General features: G+C 44.1%; 1 protein-coding gene across 8 annotated transcripts in view; it reads left to right on the top strand.

Moving 5' to 3' along the window:
• Positions 1–21,439, top strand: part of RNLS (renalase, FAD dependent amine oxidase) — a 362,006-nt gene that overhangs the window by 258,686 nt on the left and 81,881 nt on the right. For 3 of the 8 annotated variants that reach the window (XM_045439454.1, XM_045439458.1, XM_045439453.1), the window contains one exon: positions 3,359–4,560. The exons of 4 other annotated variants lie outside the window; for them this stretch is intronic. In XM_045439454.1, the coding sequence (XP_045295410.1) occupies positions 3,359–3,511 (153 nt within the window). In that variant the 3' untranslated portion in view covers positions 3,512–4,560. Of the gene's footprint in view, positions 1–3,358; positions 4,561–21,439 lie in introns of those variants that run through there. One more of the 8 variants, XR_006701815.1, reaches the window with a different exon arrangement.

The following is a 21,439-nucleotide window of genomic DNA, read 5'->3' as shown; positions in this document are numbered from 1 at the left end:
CGTGGAAATGTTTCTGAAAGTGTTAAAAAGATGAGTTCCAGAGTCTGCTTGCTCTATCTGAGTCTCTTTTTCCTCACCTCCTAGCTCTCTGTCCTGGGGCAGGTGACAATCTTCCCGAGCCTCAGTGTTCTCCTCTATAAAATGAGAAGAGTCGTAACCACCCTGCAGGGTTGCTGTGTTCATGAAACGGGTGCACACGTAAAGCATTTGGCCTGTGGTGAACATTCGAGAAATGCTCACAAGTAATATCTTATGCATATTAGGACTGGTTCTTGGATACTGGGGCATCATCTTGAGCTTTAGTGAATGCAGGAAAACATAGCAGGCACCCTCAGGGCCTATTAAGAGTCAAAAAATTCTTTGCCCCTCTACTCAATGGCACCAGACTGCCAAGCTTCTTCCCAGCCTCATCTGGTTTTTGAGTGTTCCTATAGCCTCCCTTGCTTTCAAACTATTTGTTACCACATTCTGAAGTCATTAATATATATAAGAACCTAAAGGCTTTGTTCTTCCCTTAGTATTTCACCGACAAATCAAATAATCCAACCTGTTTAAATTCTGTCTAAAGTAGGAGTTTAAAAGTTCTGGTTGAACGCCCAGGTCTGTTCTTCAGTGTCTGTCCTCTGTGCTGTCTCTTTGAGCCTCTCAAAGATCATTTCAGCTGATTTCAAGATTCTCAGCTATGGAGAGACAAACAATGCATGATCTCACTTATATACAGAATCTAAAATAGTCAAACCCATAGAAACAGAGAGCAGAGCAGTGAATGCTAGGAGCCGTGGGAGAGAAAATGGGATGCTGGTCCAAGGTACGAAGTTTCAGTTACACAGAGCAAGTCCATTCGGGGGAGCTAACATACAGCAACACAACTGTAGTTAACAAGGCTGTATAGTATACTTGAAATTCATCAAGAGGATACATCGTAATGTGATTTACCAAAAGGAAGGCAGGGAAGGAGGGAGGGGGGGAGGAAGAAGGAAGAGAGGGAGAGAGGAAAGAAAAGAAAAGAAAGAAAGAAAGAAAGAAAGAAAGAGAGGAAAGAAGGAAGATAAGGAAGGATGGCAGGAAGGAAGGAAGGAAGGAAAAGAAAAGGAAAGGAAAGAAAAGAAAAGAAAAGAAAAGAAAAGAAAAGAAAAGAAAAGAAAAAAAAGAAGAAAGAGAAAGAGAGGAAGGAAAGAAGGAAGGAAGGGAGAAAAGAAAAGAAAGAGAAAATGGAAACTATATGAGCTGATATGTTAACTTGATTATGAAAACAATTTTACAATGTATACAAACATATCAAAACATCACGTTGTACACCTTAAATATATACAACATTTATTTGTCAGTTATACCTCAATAAAGCAAGGAAAAAATGAAATCGCAATTGAACACAATAAGCTAAGACTACGGCATAATTTAAAACAAAGATTATCTACAACATGTATGAAAGGTGCTGCTGCTGTCAGATGGCCTCTAGAAAAGTGAGAGGCACTCTTCAAAGTTTACATCGAATATGCACAACACGGGACTTTAAACGTCCATATCTTTAGGGATTCAACGAAGGAATAGTTGTACCTAACTTCCTTTTTTTTAAGTATATTTATTTATCTTGGGGGGATGGGGGCAGAGAGAGAGAAGGGGAGAGAGAGAACCCCAAGCGGGCTCCTCACTGTCAGTGCAGAGCCCAGTGCAGGGCTCGATCTCTCAAACTGGGAGCCAAAACCAAGAGTCGGATGCTTAACTGACTGAGCCACCCAGACGCCCTCCCAACCTCTTTTTTAAAGCAAAATATGGCCTGTAAATTAAAAAACCTCTGCAAAGTTTTTCTGGTTTTAAAAAATTGTAAAAGCATGTACTAACTCAACCTATCTAGAACCAAATCTCAGCCCCATAATCCAAATAGTATTTGGTATATTTCTTGATTATTTTTTGTTTTTGGTAATTTTTAAAATAGCAAATCTTCGTGGGCCTTAGTCTGTTCCTTTCTGTGAAAACGTGTAAGAGACCAGAACTGCCACGTTGTCGTCTGTGTGAATGGCATCCCCTGAAGTTGTGCCGGGAAGCAACCCCAAATGAGATTGCCTTTTTTTTTTTATAGGGGAAGAGATTTTATTTTATTTTATTGAGTAAACTCTAGCCCCGATGTGGGGCTTGAACTCACAATCCCGAGATTGAGCCACATCCTCTACCAACCGAGCCAGCCAGGCGCCCAGAGAGTGCCTTTACTATAAGTTTGTGTGATTTGCATTTTAGGGGCTTGGGGTGCTTTAGGGGCCAAATCATCTCAGTGTCCAAAACGACTGTGTTCACCCCCCACCACCCGGCTCACTCTCCCAGCTCTCAATGCTTATTAGCAACACTCATCCCAAGTCTGAGAATATATTTTTTTTTTCTCCAGGAAATAACCTCTATGCCCTTTTCGCCATTTCAAATGTTATAAACCTGGTTCTATAAAATAAAATAAAATAAATCCCAGACTTCAGCTAATTCTCTCCCTTTTGGCTTATTAGTAAGTCAGTTCTACATTTTTAATAGACCTGTGTTTATAAGTTTTATACATTTTAATTTTGAAACACTAAATGCCTCCTAACTTGCCTTTCAGCCGTGTCCCTTCCTCTGATTAGCCCTACCACACACACACACACACACACACACACACACACAGTGTGACCAACCCCACAGTTTCCTAAACACACATTGTTCTCTCTTGCCCATGGACTATGGGGTCTTTGCACATGTCGCTCATTCTCTTTGGAAAGGCCTGTTTCCTACACTGGCAAACTCCTATGCATCCGGCAGAACTCGAGTGAAATGACCCATCACCTCCCCTTTGAAGGTTTCTTTATCCGGCTGTGCTGGGTTGGGCACCCCTCCCACCCCAAGGTAGCACCCTCTTACTCACCCTGTCTTAGCCCTTAGACACTGTTATGTGCTAGCAGACCGTGCTGGGCTGGAAAGTCCTTCGGGATACAGTCCTTAAATCTCTGCGCTGTTTACCTTGTCTGGCACGTAGCCGGGACTCAATAATCGGTAAATGATTTCACAAATATCATTCCCCCCCCCCTTATCAAAAAAAAATGTTGTACCTTCAACTAATTGAGCATATCGTGACCTACTATTTTTGAAGTTCAACGCACTTGGGTTAAGTGTATCAACCACCTGAAAATGTCGACATTTGAGAAGGTCAGTGTAAATACTTGGGTGAGGGGAGGGGTTTAGGGGTCCTCGTTTTGTGCACCGTTGCTCCTTGAGAGCGAGCGTGATTTCTACAGGTAGAGAACGCCTCCCCGGGTGAGTGTTGACATCACGGCGTAATGGGGCAGAGAACGTCAATCGCAATCCTTTTGTCTGTTGTTGTTGTTTTTAACTTTTTTAGGTGATAAGTGCTCCTGCCAACTCTCATGGCCAATTGACTCTTCATCGGGAACCTTTCCTTGTGTGTGGAGGGGATGGGTTCACCCAGTCCAACTTCGACGGCTGTGTCTCTTCTGCCCTGTGTGTTCTAGAAGCTTTAAAGAACCAAATTTAGCCCCTGGATCTTTATTCTCTACCTGTGCTTGGGGTTTCTGGTTTCACAGTTCTCTGTGAGAGATGACTTTGTTTTCTATTTTGCTGAGAGAAATTACTGAAAAATTTTTCGTATGGAGTATAAAACCGATTTCGTAATTTTGATAGTTACAACCCAAGTTGCAATGAAGATCCTCTGTACGGTACACCTTTCACGGGGTTTCTGAATTGCCATGATTACTCCTTGTTAAAGAAAAATAAAAACTAATGTTTAAGAATAACAAATAACCCTCCCCCCCCAAAAAAAGTATGTCAAATCAAAATAATAGTTCATGTTCCAAAACCTTGGTTCTTTTGAGAATTTCAATTCCAAATAAAGAATAATTAATATCAAATCTTCATTTTCAATCTTCGAGCATGACCTTGATTCAATGTTTTTGCAGATTGCCGAACTACTCGATTCCCCTGAACTGTGGGTAACAGAGGGTACTTTCTGTGTCTCTCAAGTTATTAAATGATCCTGACCTGTAGGTCTCAGGTGTCATCATCTCCAGGATTGTGGTTTGGAGGGCAGTCGACTGACAAAGAAACCTGTCTTCACATTTTCCGAAAATAACCAGATTCAACTGGACTTTCCAAGTCATACGATAGTTTCTAACCTTAAAAAAAAAAAAAAAAAAAAAAAAACGCAGGCTTAATATGAAAGTAACAATTAAACAGAAACTGAGAGAAAATATATCGATCTTTATCTTCGGCTGTCTCTGATGGCTGATGCTGTTACCTTCACGCGCTCTCCAGGATGCGCTGTGGCATTTAGACTGTGTCAGGTTTAATGAATTTAATACAACAAGAAAATTTACTGAGCTAGAAAATAGATGCACTTAAAATAGTTCAATATTTGCCAGCTTCGTGGTTCAGCATATCACCCACATGCTTCAGTGACCCACATGCTTCCTGCCAATGACTGGCTGGAGAGAAATTGATCCCCGGCCTTCTAAACAAGCTACTTGTTGCTAATTTGAAAAGCAAAATGGCGAGTGCTATTTTATAATTGTGCAAGGAAAGAAATTATTGCGGCCTCTCAGACTATGAACAGTTGAACAAAATACTTCTTACCTTGGTGTTATTGAAGGTTTCACACTCACATGCCTTGTATCAGATATACACACACATTGAAAGCATGGGCAGAAATTGCTTATGTTGTAGCACAAAGCAGGCTTTGTGATCCTGCGGAATGTTGCTACATGTCCTTTTAGCAACCAACTCATGAAACACTGAAATGCCTACATATGGTCAATGTCACTTATTTTTGAAAGCAGAGAAAGAAAAGGGGAAATTAAGTGATTTCTGATGTGATATGATGAGGAATATTGAGATTCCTTTAATCATGTTGCCCCTATTTGATCAATTTGGTTTTACCCTTAAAGTATAGCAGAAAAGACTCGAATGTGTTAACCATCTTGTTTTTAATGAACGTAATTCTGGAGCCATTTGACAGAGAGCGTCCTGAAGTCTGAGGAAGTGTTACGTTTGTCTCATGAATGCACATCCTCCAAAGAAAAGAGAAGGAAAATGACTTATAAAGTTGGGGTGAGTTACTTGGAGAAAAGATTTTTCTAAGGCATTACTGAGGGCTTTTAAATATCAATTCCTTCTGAGTATGTTTGCCTAATAATGCTGCATCTGTTTTGAGAACTCTGTGGCAAATATGGGAAAAGACTCAGCCCTGCCTAGTAGGTGGATCATTTCAGTCGTTTTGAAAACTCATCTTACATTTAGATCCATCTCTGCGAGGAAAAGACCAATTTCCTGATGCTCAAATAAGGAAACAAAATGTATCCAATGCTTGTGTTCTTTATTTTCATTCACCTCTTTTCTCTTCAGAAATTGAAATGGTTAGAGAAAAATCTGGAAGCCATCCCAGAGGGCCACAAAACCCAGATGGCCAGGATGCCCTGAATGACCCATCGCTGGGGTGTCCAGTATGCCCCCCCCCCAGGGAAATAGGAGTCAGCAGTACTGGGAGAGGTGACGGGGGCGTGTGTCTGTCAGCCCCATAGGACCACACAGCACCACGGTATTTCCAAACAAGAACGTTTATTAAATCTAGACAGCCACGGAGAGCCGCTCTGTTTTGAAAGGAGCGTATTTAAGTGAGAAACGGCTCGAGCAGTGGGGTGATTTAATACTTGTTAGCTGATAAATATAGCCTCCGCCAGAATAAAACTTTATGATGCTGTGTTGAAAAGCTTAATTACTAAACCGTCTATGCAGGTCTTTCTTGCTCAGGCAGCCAGGGTGACAAATTATAGCAGTGGAATAGTATTTTTCACCTCTGGCATTTCTGAAGGGGAGAAGGATGTCTAGAAACACCGAGAACGCGGTAATAATCCCAGACCAGATATTACTGGGGGGGGGGGGGACACTTCATTGAGTCACTAAGCCTTCTGTGCAAAATGCCATCATCCGCACCCCCCGCCTACCCGCTACCTTGTTAAGCAAAAAGAACAAGGTCAATTCCACATTTATCTGGTGTTTTATACTCATCCAAGCACAAGTATATATATATATATATATATATATACTCCAGCCCCCCTAACGCCCCTCTGCAGTATGCAGAGCAGGGAATTCTTACACGTGACAAATCAGGAAACTAAGGCACAGGGCTTGGCCAGCCAAGGTCACGTAATGACCTGCCAGGACACGAGCAACCCACGCGCCTGCGACCCATTTCTGTTTACGGGGCACCACGCTGCTGGCAGGTGACAGCGACCAGAAGGCCGAGCTGAAACACGAGTTGGAGGGACAAGCCGCACCACGTGGCGCTCTTAGGTTTCATTTCGGAGCGCTCGCACTAACGCCGATGTGATATATACACGCGTCTAGCCTGGAATAAAGCCTCCACGAGTCCCGGCTGATGTTCCCCTTATTTTCATTGGCGGGCTTATTTCCTTCTTCGGGGGTCGCTCGCTATGAGAAATCGCCGCCTGCTGGCGACGCCGAGTTCGGGCGCAGGCGCGCTCGGGGAGCAGCGTGCAGACCCCTGTCGGCCTCGACGTTCGTCATCCTCCAGCCCTCTGTCCTTTCTCCCCTTCTTGCGCCGTGCTCAGAAACCTGCAATATAAGTGCAAATTTGTGATTCCTTGTTTTAACGTATCTCCTTTTTCCTCCCTCAAATTTAAAGCAATCTGGCTTCTTATTCCAGTTGATGGGACAGTCACTGTTTTGATTTTCAGAGGTAATGCAAGCGTTTAAAACTGGCTGTAGCTTTCAGGGATCTTGGTGCTAAAAAGCTAGAACAGATATGCCAAGCAGGGTACCAGACTCTGGACAAAAATGGAACATAATCAGCGAGGTCCACCCAAAGATCCCAGTTAGGGGCACACAAGTCCCACAGAGCGGCGGGCAGGGTAAAAGGTGTCATTGCAGGCGGTTAATAAGATGCTGCAGCTCACGGAGCTGGGGAACCCTAAGAGGAAGAACCAAGTTTTCTTGGGAGGGGGACGGTCTCTGAACAGAGGCAGAGATGTGTCAGTGAAACGCATCGGACAGCGTCTCTCCCTCCACACCATACCTGGGCCGACCTGGCTGACTGCATGAGTCCAAACTGCGTTATCAATACGGTCAAGACAAGTGAGTGCTTTCCGGTGGTGAAGGCTCAGTGGGACACAGAATGTGATCTCTGGGAAGAAGAAGAAAAAGGCTGAGCAAACGTCAAACTAGCTGGTGCGGGACCGAGCTGCCGTTTTCCAGTCGGGAGTGTATTCGTGTTCCAGCCATTACCATCTGGCCAGGAAAGCCAGGGAAGTTGAAATGGCAATACGTTCTTCGTTTCCTTCTCAACGACGGGCGGGGGATTATAATCCGCTTAAGAGTTCACAGCAGAATGCATCAAATGAGGCTGTTAGGGAGAAAGAATCTTTAAGAGAATGTTAATTTAAAACACATGCCGACTCCATAGAATGCTGGAATGTCTCAGTTCGGAGGGGCTTGGAGACCATTTAGACCAGTTCTTAGCCATCTTGGATTTCGAATCGTCATGAGAAGCTACGGAAAACTTTGGATCTTCTAAGGACAGCAAAAATGCACGTATATACATAGAACTCACGCACCATTTTAGAGCCTGCTGGCTAGCTGCCTATTTTTGTAAATAAAGTTTTATCGGAACACAGCCTTGCCAGTTCGTTTGTATATTGTCTGTGGCTGTCTTTGCGCTACAACAGTAGAGATGATTGTTTGCGACAGACACCATATGGCCTGCAAAGCCTAAAATAGTTACTGTCTGGTCCTTTAAGAAAAAAGGAAAAAAACCGCTGCCTCCTGTTCTAGAGGGTTACGAGGCCGCCACAGTCTATTTTTAGCCACCCAGAGGTCTATGGACCCCAGATTAAGAACCTCTAAATCTCAGCCCTATCACTTTATGTAAATACAGGCTTATCTTAGATCCACACATCTGGTCCATTGTTCCTTGATCCTACACCCTATTGTAAATCCTTTAAGGCAAGCAGTGTAGCTTTGCAGTTAAGAGCACATCCTCCGGGGTTAAATAGATTCAGGTTTTAATGCAGACTTTGCTCCTCATTGTGACCTTGAGGCAGTTCAACCACCTCGCAGCCTGCTTTATCATCTGAGAAATGAGTTAAAGGTAGCTACTTCATAGGATTGCTGCGAGGCATGCCTGCAGATAAAACCTTAGCAGCGTGCTGGACACACAGTAAGTGCTTAATAAATGATAATGGCAATGATGAAAGAGACGGGGAGGGAGAGGACAGGCAGATCCTCCCGGCGCCCCCAGGCTCGGGTGAAAGCCAGTTCTGTCTGCATTTATGTAGCACATTTGGGAGAGTGGATGGTGAGGCGAGCATGTGTGTTGACAGGAGACCCGACGAAACACGGAAGCTTCAAAGCGTCAAACCTTTCTTCAAGCCTTCGTGTAGCAGAATGGCGGTGTCTACCTGAGACCAGCCATGGGCCACCTTTTCTTGTTCTGCTCCAGTGGGTACGCAGACACCTGTTGCTTGGGGAAAGGGTGTTTTGCTCAGATGCGGTCCTTGACAAGAAACCAGGATAGGTCATCACCAGCAGTAGGGCAGGTGCGAAATGTGGGAGCGTTCTCTGCAGTGAACAGTGTCTTGTCCTTCGTGACTATGTATGTTGCATGCAAAGAATTGCATGCTTGGGGTGGATTCTGCTGAAGATTATTTACTCGGGAACACTGTGAAAACCGGGAGAGAGTTATTTCACATTCTTAACATGTTTGGCGAAGTATGCGGATTCATTTCCTGTCCCTGACCTTCGTTTAAAACTGAAGCTCGTTCCATGACATTGTGGTGGATCCATGACATCTCAAACCCACCACCTACTCGCTGGGATCTTGGACCCTTTTCTCAGGCGTCTAAGCCTCAGGATGTTCATCGCTCAAATGGAGATATTAATTTTACCTACTTTAGGGTTCTTGAGGATTACAGAATATGCACGTAAAGGGTTTAGCATATGCCCTGCACGTAGAAAATGCTCGATAAATTTTAGCTGTTAGGATTACTATTATCGTTAGTGAAATATGACGTAGGAAGACAATCTTCTCTCATAAACACCACTGCATTTGTAGGTTGTATAGACACTTTAGACCCGGCTAGGAAGCCACGTCAGTGTTTATGGAAACTCACAAGGGACCGTATTTAAGTTGCCACTGTGTGTATGGGCTCAGAGTCATTTTAGCTCAGAAATTTTTGTTGACTCTTGAGTGAATGAATGAATAAATGCTACTATGGCTTTTTCCCGTGCTCATTAACACACATGGCACCCTGTTTTCCTTGAGCCAATCTTATCTTCCCATCCTGGTGATCCCGATCACATGCGTACTTAACTCCTTCAGCATCCACTTGCCACTCAAACTACAGGAGCCACGAAAGCAGAGCCTGACGTCCAAGAAGGACACAGCGGGGCACTTGGGTGGCTCGGTCGGTTAAGCGTCTAACTCTTGATTTCAGCCCAGGTCATGATCTCACGGTTTGTGGGTTCGAGCCCCACATCGGGCTCTGTGCTGATGGCATAATTGGGATTTCATTAGAATAGAGTAACCTCCATGGGGACAAAGATTTTTGTCTTTTTTCCTTCACTTTGGAATCTCCAGTATCCAGAATCCTCCCTGGCACATACTGAATGACTAGTTCTAGAACATTGAAACCATCAGCAATTAAGCTGTATTATGTACTTAAAACATGTAACAAAAGACACAGAAAAGTAACAATTGATAAACTCTGACAAGGCACAAATGATGAGCATGAAAAAAACTTTGACTCTTACTTACGGATATGTAAGCGAGTTCTGTAACCAGAGGGATCATGTCTAAAGTTTCTAAAATGTTTCCCCGGACCCAGCACACAATAGGGCACAAAGTAGACCCTGAATACATTTTTGTTGAATAATTCAAAGATTAAAAGAAGAAAATGTTTAAGTGAAAATGAGCACTACATTCTAAGCAACCCAAGAGAAACTATCCTAGAAGTACAACACTTAACAATGGTCCATGTAACGGACAACGGCCTGTGTAGTTAGCACATTTGTGTGAGGACGTGTGCCAGAGCAGGAGAAGTGATACTTTCCCCGTGCAAATAATAAGTAAAGCACCCGTAGCAGCAAATTCTGCCATGGTGCAATGAAGGTTTATTGGCTTCCATTTTCATTTCCTTGGTCTTCTTTTATTGGAATTGATTTAAAGGTGTTAAGAGTCAGACCTATTGTACTACTCACTTCTGTAAGACAGTCACCAACCTCAAACTCACACAATGTATTTTAACCATTACAATGAGTCATGTTTATTTACCCTTTGGACAACAATCAAACTGTTTGCTGCAAACCAAAAGCTTGTCAGAAAACAAAATGTTAATGATACAGAGACCATTATGGAGAAAAAAAAAAAAAAAATGGCAAGTGTCACTCTGTTGAGAAAAGTGACCATCCTGGATGAATAGCATTCTGACAGATTAGCTCTATGGTATAGAAAAGACCTAACAGAATGTGCCTGTAATTAGAAAATCCATTCGTGCAATAATCTGTATTAATAGTTGCAATAATAAAAACTTTATAATTATTTCAGTAGATGCTGAAGAATTATGTCATAAACTTAACATATATTACTGGTAAAGCCTTATGATAAACTCAGAAAAGGGGCATGCTACCTTAAAGGAATAAAGACTATTTTAAAGCCATAACAAACATCACAATCAAGAACAAATCACTAGAACCATTTACATTAAATTGGAAAGAAGTAAACGATCCTTGCATCAGTATCTTGAAATTCCTAGGGTATGCATTAAGGCATGGAACATATTTAAAGAAGTGTCAACATAAGGAAAGAAAGGAAAATGGTTAAGAGTGCCATCAATATGATCATACTCCTGGAAAACTCAGGCGAACTAACTTCTGAAATTAATGGAAAGTGGCTAGAGAGGCTGAAGTATAAATATTCAAAGATCAGTAGCTTTCTATATGCCATAATAATCAAGGCAAATGTATCTTGTACATATTTTTATTAACCAAAAAATGTAGAGGGGCACCTGGGTGGCTCAATTGATTAAGCGTCTGACTTCAGCTCAGGTCATGATCTCATGGTTTGTGAGTTCGAGCCCCGCATCAGACTCTCTGCTGTCAGCACGGAGCACACTTCAGATCCTGTCTCCCTGTCTGTCTGCCTTGCCCCCTATTCCTATGCTGTCTCTCTCTCAAAAAGAAATAAACATTAAAAAAATTAAAATGTCGGGGTTCCTGGGGGGGGGGAGGTCAGTCGGTTAAGTATCCAACTCTTGATTTCAGCTCAAGTCATGATCTTATGGTTCAGTCCATGGGTTCGAGCCCCACATCAGGCTCTATGCTGACAATATGGAGCCTACGTGGGATTCTCTCTCTCTGCCCCTCTCCATGCTATACATGTGCGCTCTCTCTGTCAAAATAAATAAACTTTAAAAATTTTTAAATAAACATATAAAAATAAAGATGTTATAAAAGCATAGAATACAAAGGAATATCTCTAAGAAGATATGTCTAGAATTTATAAGAGGAAATGTTCTCAAAATTTGACCAGATATTTTTAAAGATTTAAATAAGTAGGAAGATATGTCCATGAAGGGGAATAGTGGATGTTATTTTTTTTCATTTTCCTGTCATTAATTTATGAATTCCACATAATCACAATGGAATTTTTTAACATGAAAAAATAATTCTGAAGTTCATCTAGAAAAATTAACAGGTGAAAATAATAGTTTATGAGCCAGAAGGTCATAAATATGGGACTTATCAGCTGATATTAAGACATACTGTAAAATTAAATAAAGAAGTTTATCATTGGTTCTAGAAATGACACAGATCAATGAAATTAATGCTATAGTAGCACTCAATGTGATAAAGGAAGCAGTCAAAACCAATGAGAAAGGAAGAATAATTTAACAAATGATTTGAGGGAAATTGGCTAGCTATTTCGTAGAAAGAAAAAGAAAGGGGGGGGGAGAGGGAAGAGAGGGAGGGAGGAAGGAAGGGAAAAAAGAGAAATCAAATGTGATTGTATCCTCATTGGATATACATTGCATTACAATAATTTCCAGGTGGGTTAAATGGATAAAGATAACCAAATACGCATCCTCCCTAAATTAAAAAAAAGAGGAAAATATAGACAAATATTTAAAACTGTCAGAAAAAAAAGACTAAAAGTTTACAGGCCATTTATTAAAAGAATACTTTACAACGATTTACAGTAAAAGTATAATATCTTTAATATAAAATAAACTTCTTACCCAAGGTTAAATTTTTGGTATTTTCTTTTTTTTTTTTTTTTTTTTTAAGAAATACAAAGTAAACAGAAGTCCCATCTCTCTGTTCCTACCTAGTGTCTCCTGTCACAAGGAAACTATTCCCATAATTTAAATTTTTATTATCTTATTTATTATTTATTTTGTTTTTAAAATTATTTACACACTCCCATATATTTATATTTTGACTTTATGTATTCATAAAAATCTGGTAACGTTCCTTTAGTTTTTAAATCACAGCATATTGTATATAGTCATTTAGAACTTTGTGCCCCCTCTGTGTTATATTTTTAATATTTTTCTCTGTTGGTTTGCGTACATTTATTTCAGCCACTTTCACTACCTTACGGTCTTCCATTTTATGAATATATGAGTTTGTTTATCCATTTCCCCACAGATGGACATTGAGTTGCTTTAAATTGGTACTATAACAGGGGTGCCTGGGTGGCTCAGTTGGTTAAGCCTCTCATGGTCCGACCTCTCAGCTCGGGTCATGATCTTGGAGTGGTCTGTGAGTTCGAGCCCCACATCAGGCTCTGTGCTGACAGCTTGAAGCCTGGAACCTGTTTCAGATTGTGTGTCTTCCTCTCTCTTTCTCTCTGCCTCTACCCCACTCGTGCTCTGTCTCTCAAAAATGAATAAACATTAAAAAAATGAATAAATAAATTTGCACTACTGCAAACATTGTAATAACTATCTTTGCATGTGTCTCTTTTGCATAGCATAAACGTTTTTACAAGGCATAATGTTAAACTGTATCGAAACTGAGTTGTGAGTTCCAGGGAATAGGCTTTATTTTTCCGTAATCTCTTTGAAATAACCATTTGAGAATTAATAAAGGAGAAACATTATCTGGTGTACCTTAAAGCCAATTGATGAATTTTCCCATAATTAAAATAGGTGGGTCCAGCTTGGGGGTGAGATTGGAAAACCTACTTGGTGGTAGGTCCTCAAAGAGATAGTAAGACCACCTATAGAGCCAGAACCCTGCCCACACATGTGCCCTGGAAGCAAAGAGCCCCTAAGGGTAGGCAGGGAGCCGTCAGGGCATTGCGGTGATGTTGAGTTAGAGACCATTCCTCTAATTTCCTACACCAAGCGCTGGCCTGATTCTAGAAAGCAGGGAGAGCAACCTTTGCAACCCCCCACCAAATGACAGAATGAATTTCCCATTCGGCTGCTGGAAATCAGGGCAAGCTGTCATCTTTCATTTGATTAAAACAGAAAATGAGCACAATGAGATACCCCTTCACAACCACTAGATGGCTATTATCAGCAACAAACAAACAAACAAAAGCAAAACGTAACCGAAACCAACAGGTGTTGGCAAGGATCCGGAGAAATTGGAACCCTCCCGCCCTGCTCGTGGGAATGTCAAATGGCGCCGCCACTGTGGGAAACGGCATGGTTGGTCCTCAAAAATTTCAACGTAGAATTTTACCACATGGCCCAGCAATCCGTCTTCCGGGCATATGCCCAGAAGTGAAAGCAGGGACTGGAATAGACAGGCCTACACTCGGGTTCATAGTAGCCTTAGTCACAATAGCCCAAAGGTGGAAGCCACTGGCTCCCATCGATGGATGAAGGCATGAATGAACAAAACGTGGTGTATTCATACAACGGGATATCATGAAGTCTCAAAAGGGAAGGGGACGCCGACCGACGCTACAACATGGGTGCAAACTTGAAGATATTATGCTAAGTGACTTAAGACAGCCGTGAAATATACAGGCTCCCACTTAGCTGAGGTTTCTAGCGGAGTCAAATTCACAGAGACAGACAGCAGAAGGTGGGGAGGAAGGAACGGGGGCTGAGGTTGAACAGTACAGAGGTTTCTTTAGGGAGACGGAGAAGCACAAAAGGTAGGCGTCAGTGGTGGCTTCAGTACAGCCTGAGGGTGCTGAGTGCCACAGAACTGTACTCTTAAAAACAGTCACTCTTATGGTGTATCTTACCACAAGTCTTTAAAAAAGGAAAGAAAAGAATGGATATTGCTTATAAAAGGGGGAGAAGGATATTTACAAATCTATGAGAATGACACCATCTCTCTACAGCAGAAAAATAGACTCATTATAGTTCTTCTCTACTTAATAGCCGATTTCACAGAAATGGCCCAAAAAAAAAAAAAGAGGAACAAAATACACACACATATAAATATATATAACTATGTTTTGCCTAGTAAGTGATAAAAATATATACACGTCTATGTATACATATATATAAATGTACGTGTGTGTAAATACTTTATATGCAAATATATGTGTATATATACGTGTGTGTATACACACACACACACACACACACACATATATATACACCCATATAAAATCATGTTCTGCTTCATGGGTAAACAAAAGCATGCAGGTTAAAAACCACAGTGAAATGCAAAGTGGCATCTTTTTAAAAATTACTAAATTCTAAAAGGAGATCAAAACTAACAAAAGTTAAAATTGTCACAGCCTCTCCACATAGTGAGCTGGAAGCATGTATCAAATGTGGTTTCTTAAGCATGTTTTTTGACTCAGTAATCCTGCTTCTAAGAATCTGGCTTCAAGGAATAATCAGGGATGCAGACATTGATTTGTTGGCAATATGTGTATTTCCAGCATTACTTATAATAGTGAAAAACTGGAAACAACCCAAGTAAACACTGATTGGAAGTGACTTAATAAATTCCAATAGATCAAAGCAGTGGCATTTAATGCAGTCACTTGAAAATGTGCCTACCTGGAATAATTCTTATGATACGCTGCTAAGAGAGAAAGTCCAAAATAGGTAACATTCAGACCAGAAGACATTTCGATCTTCATTCTTTTATTTAATTATTTTTTTACAAAGGAGGGGGCGGGGGTAGAATGCAGCTTCCTGGGGCACAAACCTCCATCCATCTGAACTGAAGCTCTCAGGGCTGAGGTCTGGAAATTTGCATTTGCTTTGAATTTCCCCAGGGCGTTCAAGGGCAGTCAGAGAATTTCTGCACTTGAGAATCCCCAGATTAGAAGACCTAAGGCTGCTTCCACGTGGGATCTCAAAGCAATTCTGAGGCTCAGAAGTCTAGAGATCATCTGACTGTTTGCATTATAAAATGCAAGGCACTAATACAGATACAATGGTGGGGGGGGGAGCTGTGCTGGAGGGTGTTGGGAGGGAGGCTGAAGTCACCTGAAGATCAGCATTGCCCACTCTCCAGTTATAAGGCATTAAGCCTCCGGTCTAGGGGCCCTCACACTGTAACCTGCATGAGAGAATGTCCTTGTCCTTAGATAGTGCATAGTGAATATTTAGCAATTAAGGGGCATTTTGTTCACCATGAACTCTCAGACCGTTCGGAAGAAAGAAACAGTAGATAAGCAGATAGATGATAGGTGCGTAGATGGGTTGATAGTTGCATAGCTACACTGATACGTGATGGATGATTGACGGGCAGGTGAAAGATAGCTAGACGGACGGATCAAAGGGAGGGTGAAGGAAAAGAAAAGTGGCTAAACTAGAAAATTAGGTGGAAGATACACAGACATCTTTGTCCTCTTTTTGCCTCGTTTCCGTAAGCTTGAAATTATGGTCCAATAAAATGTGACCCCACAAAGAAGAGGATTAGGAGACATATCGAACACAGCAGTGACCTCTAGGACGTGGACCGAAATCACCAGGCCATGCCTGCTTTTCCATCGCTCTCTTATTCAACCAACATCAGTCAAGGGTCTATTCTGTGCCAGGCTCGCCATTCAGAACACTTGGGAAAGATGGGAGATCAAAGCCATTTCCTGCCCTCACCACCGTCCTATTCGAGCTAGGCTAACCCAAAATGCAGATTCGGGGCCCTGAGACGGAATTAGAATCCCTGGAGAAGGGCCCAGGGACCCGGATCACAGGAAGGTTCCACATACACTAAGGCAGCGTTGCTTTTCAAAATATGGGCTTTGTTTCAGAAGTGGTTCGCAATTGCAATTTCATGAGCCAAAAAGGTTTTTTTTTTTTTTTTTTAATTAAAATAACAGAAAGAGAAAAAAAGATCAAGAATGCTGACACATGGTGAAGAGTGGCCATTATTGTGCAATGCGTTGGCTTCAGTGCCCTCGGTCACCATGTGGACCAGGTTTCGTATAGGAAAGCACTGCCATAAACTGTGGCCCATGAAATATATCCCTGCCCTTGTCCTCCATTGCCCCTGTCCCCGCAGCTCTCCCTTTGTCCAGCCCTGGACGGGCTGAGAGGCTGGGACGCGTCGACCGCCCTGAGAAGGGGCAGGCTGTTGAGGGAATGTGACTCCCCGGGGCACACCCTCATCACTGGGCACTGCCCGGTCTTGTGGCAGGGCCCGGAGCTATCCTGTCCCACAGGTGGCCGCGTCTCCAGCCCGCGTGCTGTCATTTCCTGTGATGGATACGGCCCCACTCAGCACATCTCTGTCCCAGCACCCTGGGGCAGAGGTGGAGCGTCGGACAGAAAGGGACCGAACGTTTCCATTGGCTGGGATGCTTTTCGATTTAACAAGAACAGAGGGCATAATGCGTGCGACCCATTTCCCGGGCCACGGTGCCGGGAATTTGATTCGGGCCCCTCACGTCAGATCACAGACGCAAGCCCTGCTTGTCCGACCCAGAGGAGAGACAGCAGTCGTCTGAAATCAGAACGGAACAGGATGGGGTGCAAAAACCCACATGAAATGAGCTTGAGAAATCCTCCCCGGGGCTCTGGGAACCCAAGAGCCTGCTGAGCTGACCAGACGGGGGGGGGATGATCCTGCCGTTGACATGTGCACTGCATAAAGACCCGTTGTCGCCAAGAAGAGACATCCGAAGACTGGCTAGGCCGGCGGAGGCCCTGGGTCGCATCAGGGCAGTGGTGGGGGAGTCGCGAACCTGGTTGGGAAGCAGAGACGCGCCCCGGAGGCCTGAGAAACGCTTTGCTCTCCATCTCGGGGCCGAACGAGTGCCTCCTAGAGAGCGGAAGACGGAATTACTCAAAGAAAAACCGTCGACCTCGCAGAGATGATTCCTTTCCTGCCCCGAGTCTGGGAAGCGCCTCTGGGGAAGCCGCAGAAATGAATTTGCTCAGCCGAACAGGGCAGAGTGAGATACTCCCCGATTTACTCGGTGACACGACGCAGCACGAGAAGCCATCCCTTCTCCACCTCAAAGCAAAGCACCGAGGGGTGCCTGGGTGGCTCAGTCGGTCGGGCGTCCGACTTCGGCTCAGGTCATGATCTCGCGGTCCGTGAGTTCGAGCCCCGCATCGGTCTCTGTGCTGACAGCTCAGAGCCTGGAGCCTGTTTCGGATTCTGTGTCTCCCTCTCTCTCTGCCCCTCCCCTGTTCATGCTCTGTCTCTCTCTGTCTCAAAAATAAATAAACGTAAAAAAAAAAAAGCAAAGCACTGAAATGCTTGATTTGGTGCCTTTGTGGTAGAAATGCTTTCTATCAAAGGCAGGCTCCCACACCGCAAGCCAGAGATAAGTAACAGAGGAAATCGTTGAGACCGTGACCTCTCGGTGGCCTCTTAGAGCCGAATCTTTGCTAGACCTCAGACTATCACACGGGCCACCAGCCCGCCAAGAGGAGTTTATGGGCGAGCGGCGCGGAAGGCACCTCAGCACGCAGAAGCCTGGCTTTCGAGCAGCTCGAGGAGAGACACTCCAAGGGAATTTCTTGTTTGCTTCCCCGAAGCAAGGATTTGATGTTTAGGTGGAGAAACCCTTCTGGGAAGTGAGCTCATTCCTGGGGTTCCGCTGGGGTCATCCAGAAAGGTGTTTGCTGGGGATCTGGGATGGTCACCCAGTGGTGAGACGTGAGTATTTCAAAAATGTGGTCTCTCACCGACTGGCAATAAATGAACTGGCAGGATGTCACGAGGGCCTCTCCGGCCCGTAGATTCGGGTGGTGGGTTAAATCAGCAAACATTCCAGAGTGTCTGCTGTAGGACGGGTACTGCGCGGATGCCTCAGAGGACGCTGGGCAGAACCGGACTCACGGGGGGCCGGGGCGGGGGAGGGGGTGGGGCGGGGGGGGGGGAGCACCGAGCAGACCAGTGCACGGGCTCCCCTCTCAAGACAGTGTCACAGCACACAGGGGAGAGACTCCTGGTGCCCACTTGCAGTTTAGGAACCCCTGAGGCCCAAGACAGGCAAGCGAGGCTGAAGGGGACCCGTATCTGACAAACGAGGTTGGCCTCTAAGTTGCCCTTAAAGTGCCTGACCTGAAGACTGAGGCCAAGGCCACTCCATCCTCAGAACAAAACGGTGGGGGGAGGCCCGAAGACAAAACGGGACCCTCCGTGGGATAGAAAGGAGACCCTGACCACAGGAGGGGTCCGATGGGTCCAATTTGCATCTGCGAGGGACAGACACAGCAAGGAGTACCCAGGTTGAGAGGGATTCTATACGTAGAAACAGACGTCATGTCGGACTCCTCTCCCGTCTCGTCAAAGAGGTCATCTGGGTCCCAGAATCTAAAAATGGCCTCAGAGTTTGGAAGGCTTCTGTCCTCAGCCGGCGTAGGGGCCTCATCTCAGCCCTGCACCTTCAGAAGCATGAAGGAGTCCGGTGAGGCAAGCGATTTCAAAGTTTGCTTTAGGACGCAATTCAAACAATTTCTGTTCGCCATGTAAACAAGTCAGCCACTTACGGGAGGAGCAACTCTTGGGGTTGAAACAGGCCTTCCTGGGTTCCCCTCGGGGCCCCTCAAAGGACAGTGGAAGACACCACCGATAAGGGGGACTTCTCAGGACCTCGCGGCCTGGTTCGGGAACACTGTGACCGTTGGGAACGCCCCTCAGACGTTCGTGGCTTCTGTCCTTGGCCCACTGCGGGACAAGTGCATCCAAACAGTGCATCTGACCCAGGGAACCCTGGGTCCCCTGCCCCAGCTCACACTCCCTCTAGGAGTGAGCTAGGCCGGGCCCTGGTTTGGGGTTGGACGAGAATGACAACTGAGACTTGGCCAATGTCACTGTCCCTTTGGTTTTCTGCCACAGCATCCAACAAGCAGTGAAAAAATAGTAAACCGAGGGACAAAAAAGAACTAATAAAAGGCTTTCGAGCACGCGACCTTAGTTTAGTAGACTAATCCTACTTACATACAGAGAAACTGTTCTCAGGAGTCCCTTGTAAATACTTCTTTATTCAGAGAACTGTCGATTCACGTCCATCCTTTGTGAATGCCAAACTAGAGTCTTGGGCACAAAAACATTTTATTCAATCTCACGGTTACCAAATATTTTTCAAAGTGTCCAAAGAAGTCTGATATATCGGATTCACCTGCAGTTTGCATTCGATTGCTTTTTCCCCAAAGAGGATAGGCCTTCCTGAATTTCACTCATCTGTGATTGCAGACTCCCAACAATTCGCACTCCAGTGAACATTTGGTAGTTATCTCTCTGACATGTACTGTCTTTCCTTCCAAAGACTTTGCTCGGATGCCCTTGCTTTTCCTATCCCGAGTCCGCAGAGTCTGGAGGGGACTGCGTGCTAAGCCCCGGGGACAGACGGGATAGCTGCTAGAATCTGTAACTTCTTGTTTGGCTTCAGCCAACCTGAGCTCGCTTATTTAAGTCACTTGTGACAGAACGAGTTCTAGGTGATGCAATGATTACGGAGCCACTCCTGGAAAGGAAGAGTCTGCTGCTTCTGGTTTCTATAGGTTAAGGCCACTCACAATACTGTAGTAATTGTAGTGGTCCCTGTAGGCCCTCCACCTACAGCTTTCCACACATCGTCTCATTGGTACTCTTATCTCCATTTTACAGATAAGAAAACTGAGGTGACTAATGTCATACTAGCTTGAAAGTGGCAGAGATGGAATTTAAGCCCCAGTGGGCCTAATGCCATAGCCATGCCCAGCCATTATGTGGTAGGCAGTGTGCAGACGCCAAGAACAGAAGGGCCCTTTTTCTCAACCAAACGTGGTAGGGGAGGGCATCTGGAAATATATGGAATGCTCTCTGGTTGTCCCAGGGACTGGTTGGTGGGGACGCACCTGGAATTTAGTGGACACAGGCCACAGATGTTCAATGGTCGGAAAGGTGCAGGACTCTCCTGCCCAACGAAGGTTGATCAGTAGTGATTCCATTGAGAAACCCTCAAGCGTAGAGTTAGGTACCGAGATAATCCAACCCAGAACTGGAGGCAGATATGAGAAGAGATGTAATGAGTGTTCCTCTAATAGAGAAATAAAAATAAAGTTTAAAAGCCTATGAAAAGCCCTTAATAAAACCTGGCGTCATCCTTAAGGCATCCCACCGCCCGCCGTTCACAGAACGTTTTCTGCTTACGAGCAAATCTTACACCAAAGTTTCCCCTTTGGATTGTAAGCCCATAGAATTTGGTGCCCTTCCCAAGATGTTTAAGATATAAGTTTCTCTGAGAATAGTCCAGCCGAGGCCACTCTCATCCTTTGCAGGTGTGGCCTCGAGCCCCTTGTGAGGTTATTGGATCATGTATGCCCTTCCCAGTCGTCACATCCAGATTGTCTATTTCCTTTTCTTCTTCTTTTTTTTAATACTCATTTACTTTGAGATAGAGACAGAGAGCACAAGCAGGGGAAGGGCAGAGAGACACAGAGAGAGAGAGAATCCCAAGCAGGCTCCACACTCAGCACAGAGCCTGACATGGGGCTCGATCTCATGAACCATGAGATCATGACCTGAGCTGAAATCAAGAGTCAGACCCTTAATCAGCTGAGCCCCCCCAGGTGCCCCTATGTCCCTTTTCTTCCCCATTTCTTCTCAGGCCTCCTTTCCATCATTGGTCATCTTTTTTTTCTTTTTCTTTTTTTGAAAAGACTTTAGTTTTTATTCATTTAATTAACTAATGAATTAATTAAAAAAATTTTTTTTAATTTATATATTTAAACTCAAGTTAGTTAACATACAGTGTAGTATCGGTCTCCGGAGTAGAACCCAGTGATTCATCACTTACGTACGACACCCAGGGCTCATCCCAAGTGCCCTCCTTAATGCCCATCCCCCAGTCAGCCCATCCCCCACCCACCTCCCCTCTAGCAGCCCTCAGTTTGTTCTCTGTATTTAAGAGTCTCTTATGGTTTGCCTCCCTCTCTGTTGATATCCTGTGTTTCCTTCCCTTCCCCTATGTTTGTCTGTTGTGTTTCTTGAATGACACATATGAATAAAATCATATGATATTTGTTCTTCT

The sequence above is a fragment of the Leopardus geoffroyi genome, chromosome D2 (genome assembly GCF_018350155.1).
Source record: "Leopardus geoffroyi isolate Oge1 chromosome D2, O.geoffroyi_Oge1_pat1.0, whole genome shotgun sequence".
NCBI classification, from domain to species: domain Eukaryota; kingdom Metazoa; phylum Chordata; class Mammalia; order Carnivora; family Felidae; genus Leopardus; species Leopardus geoffroyi.
This window is presented reverse-complemented; position numbering and strand designations above follow the sequence as displayed.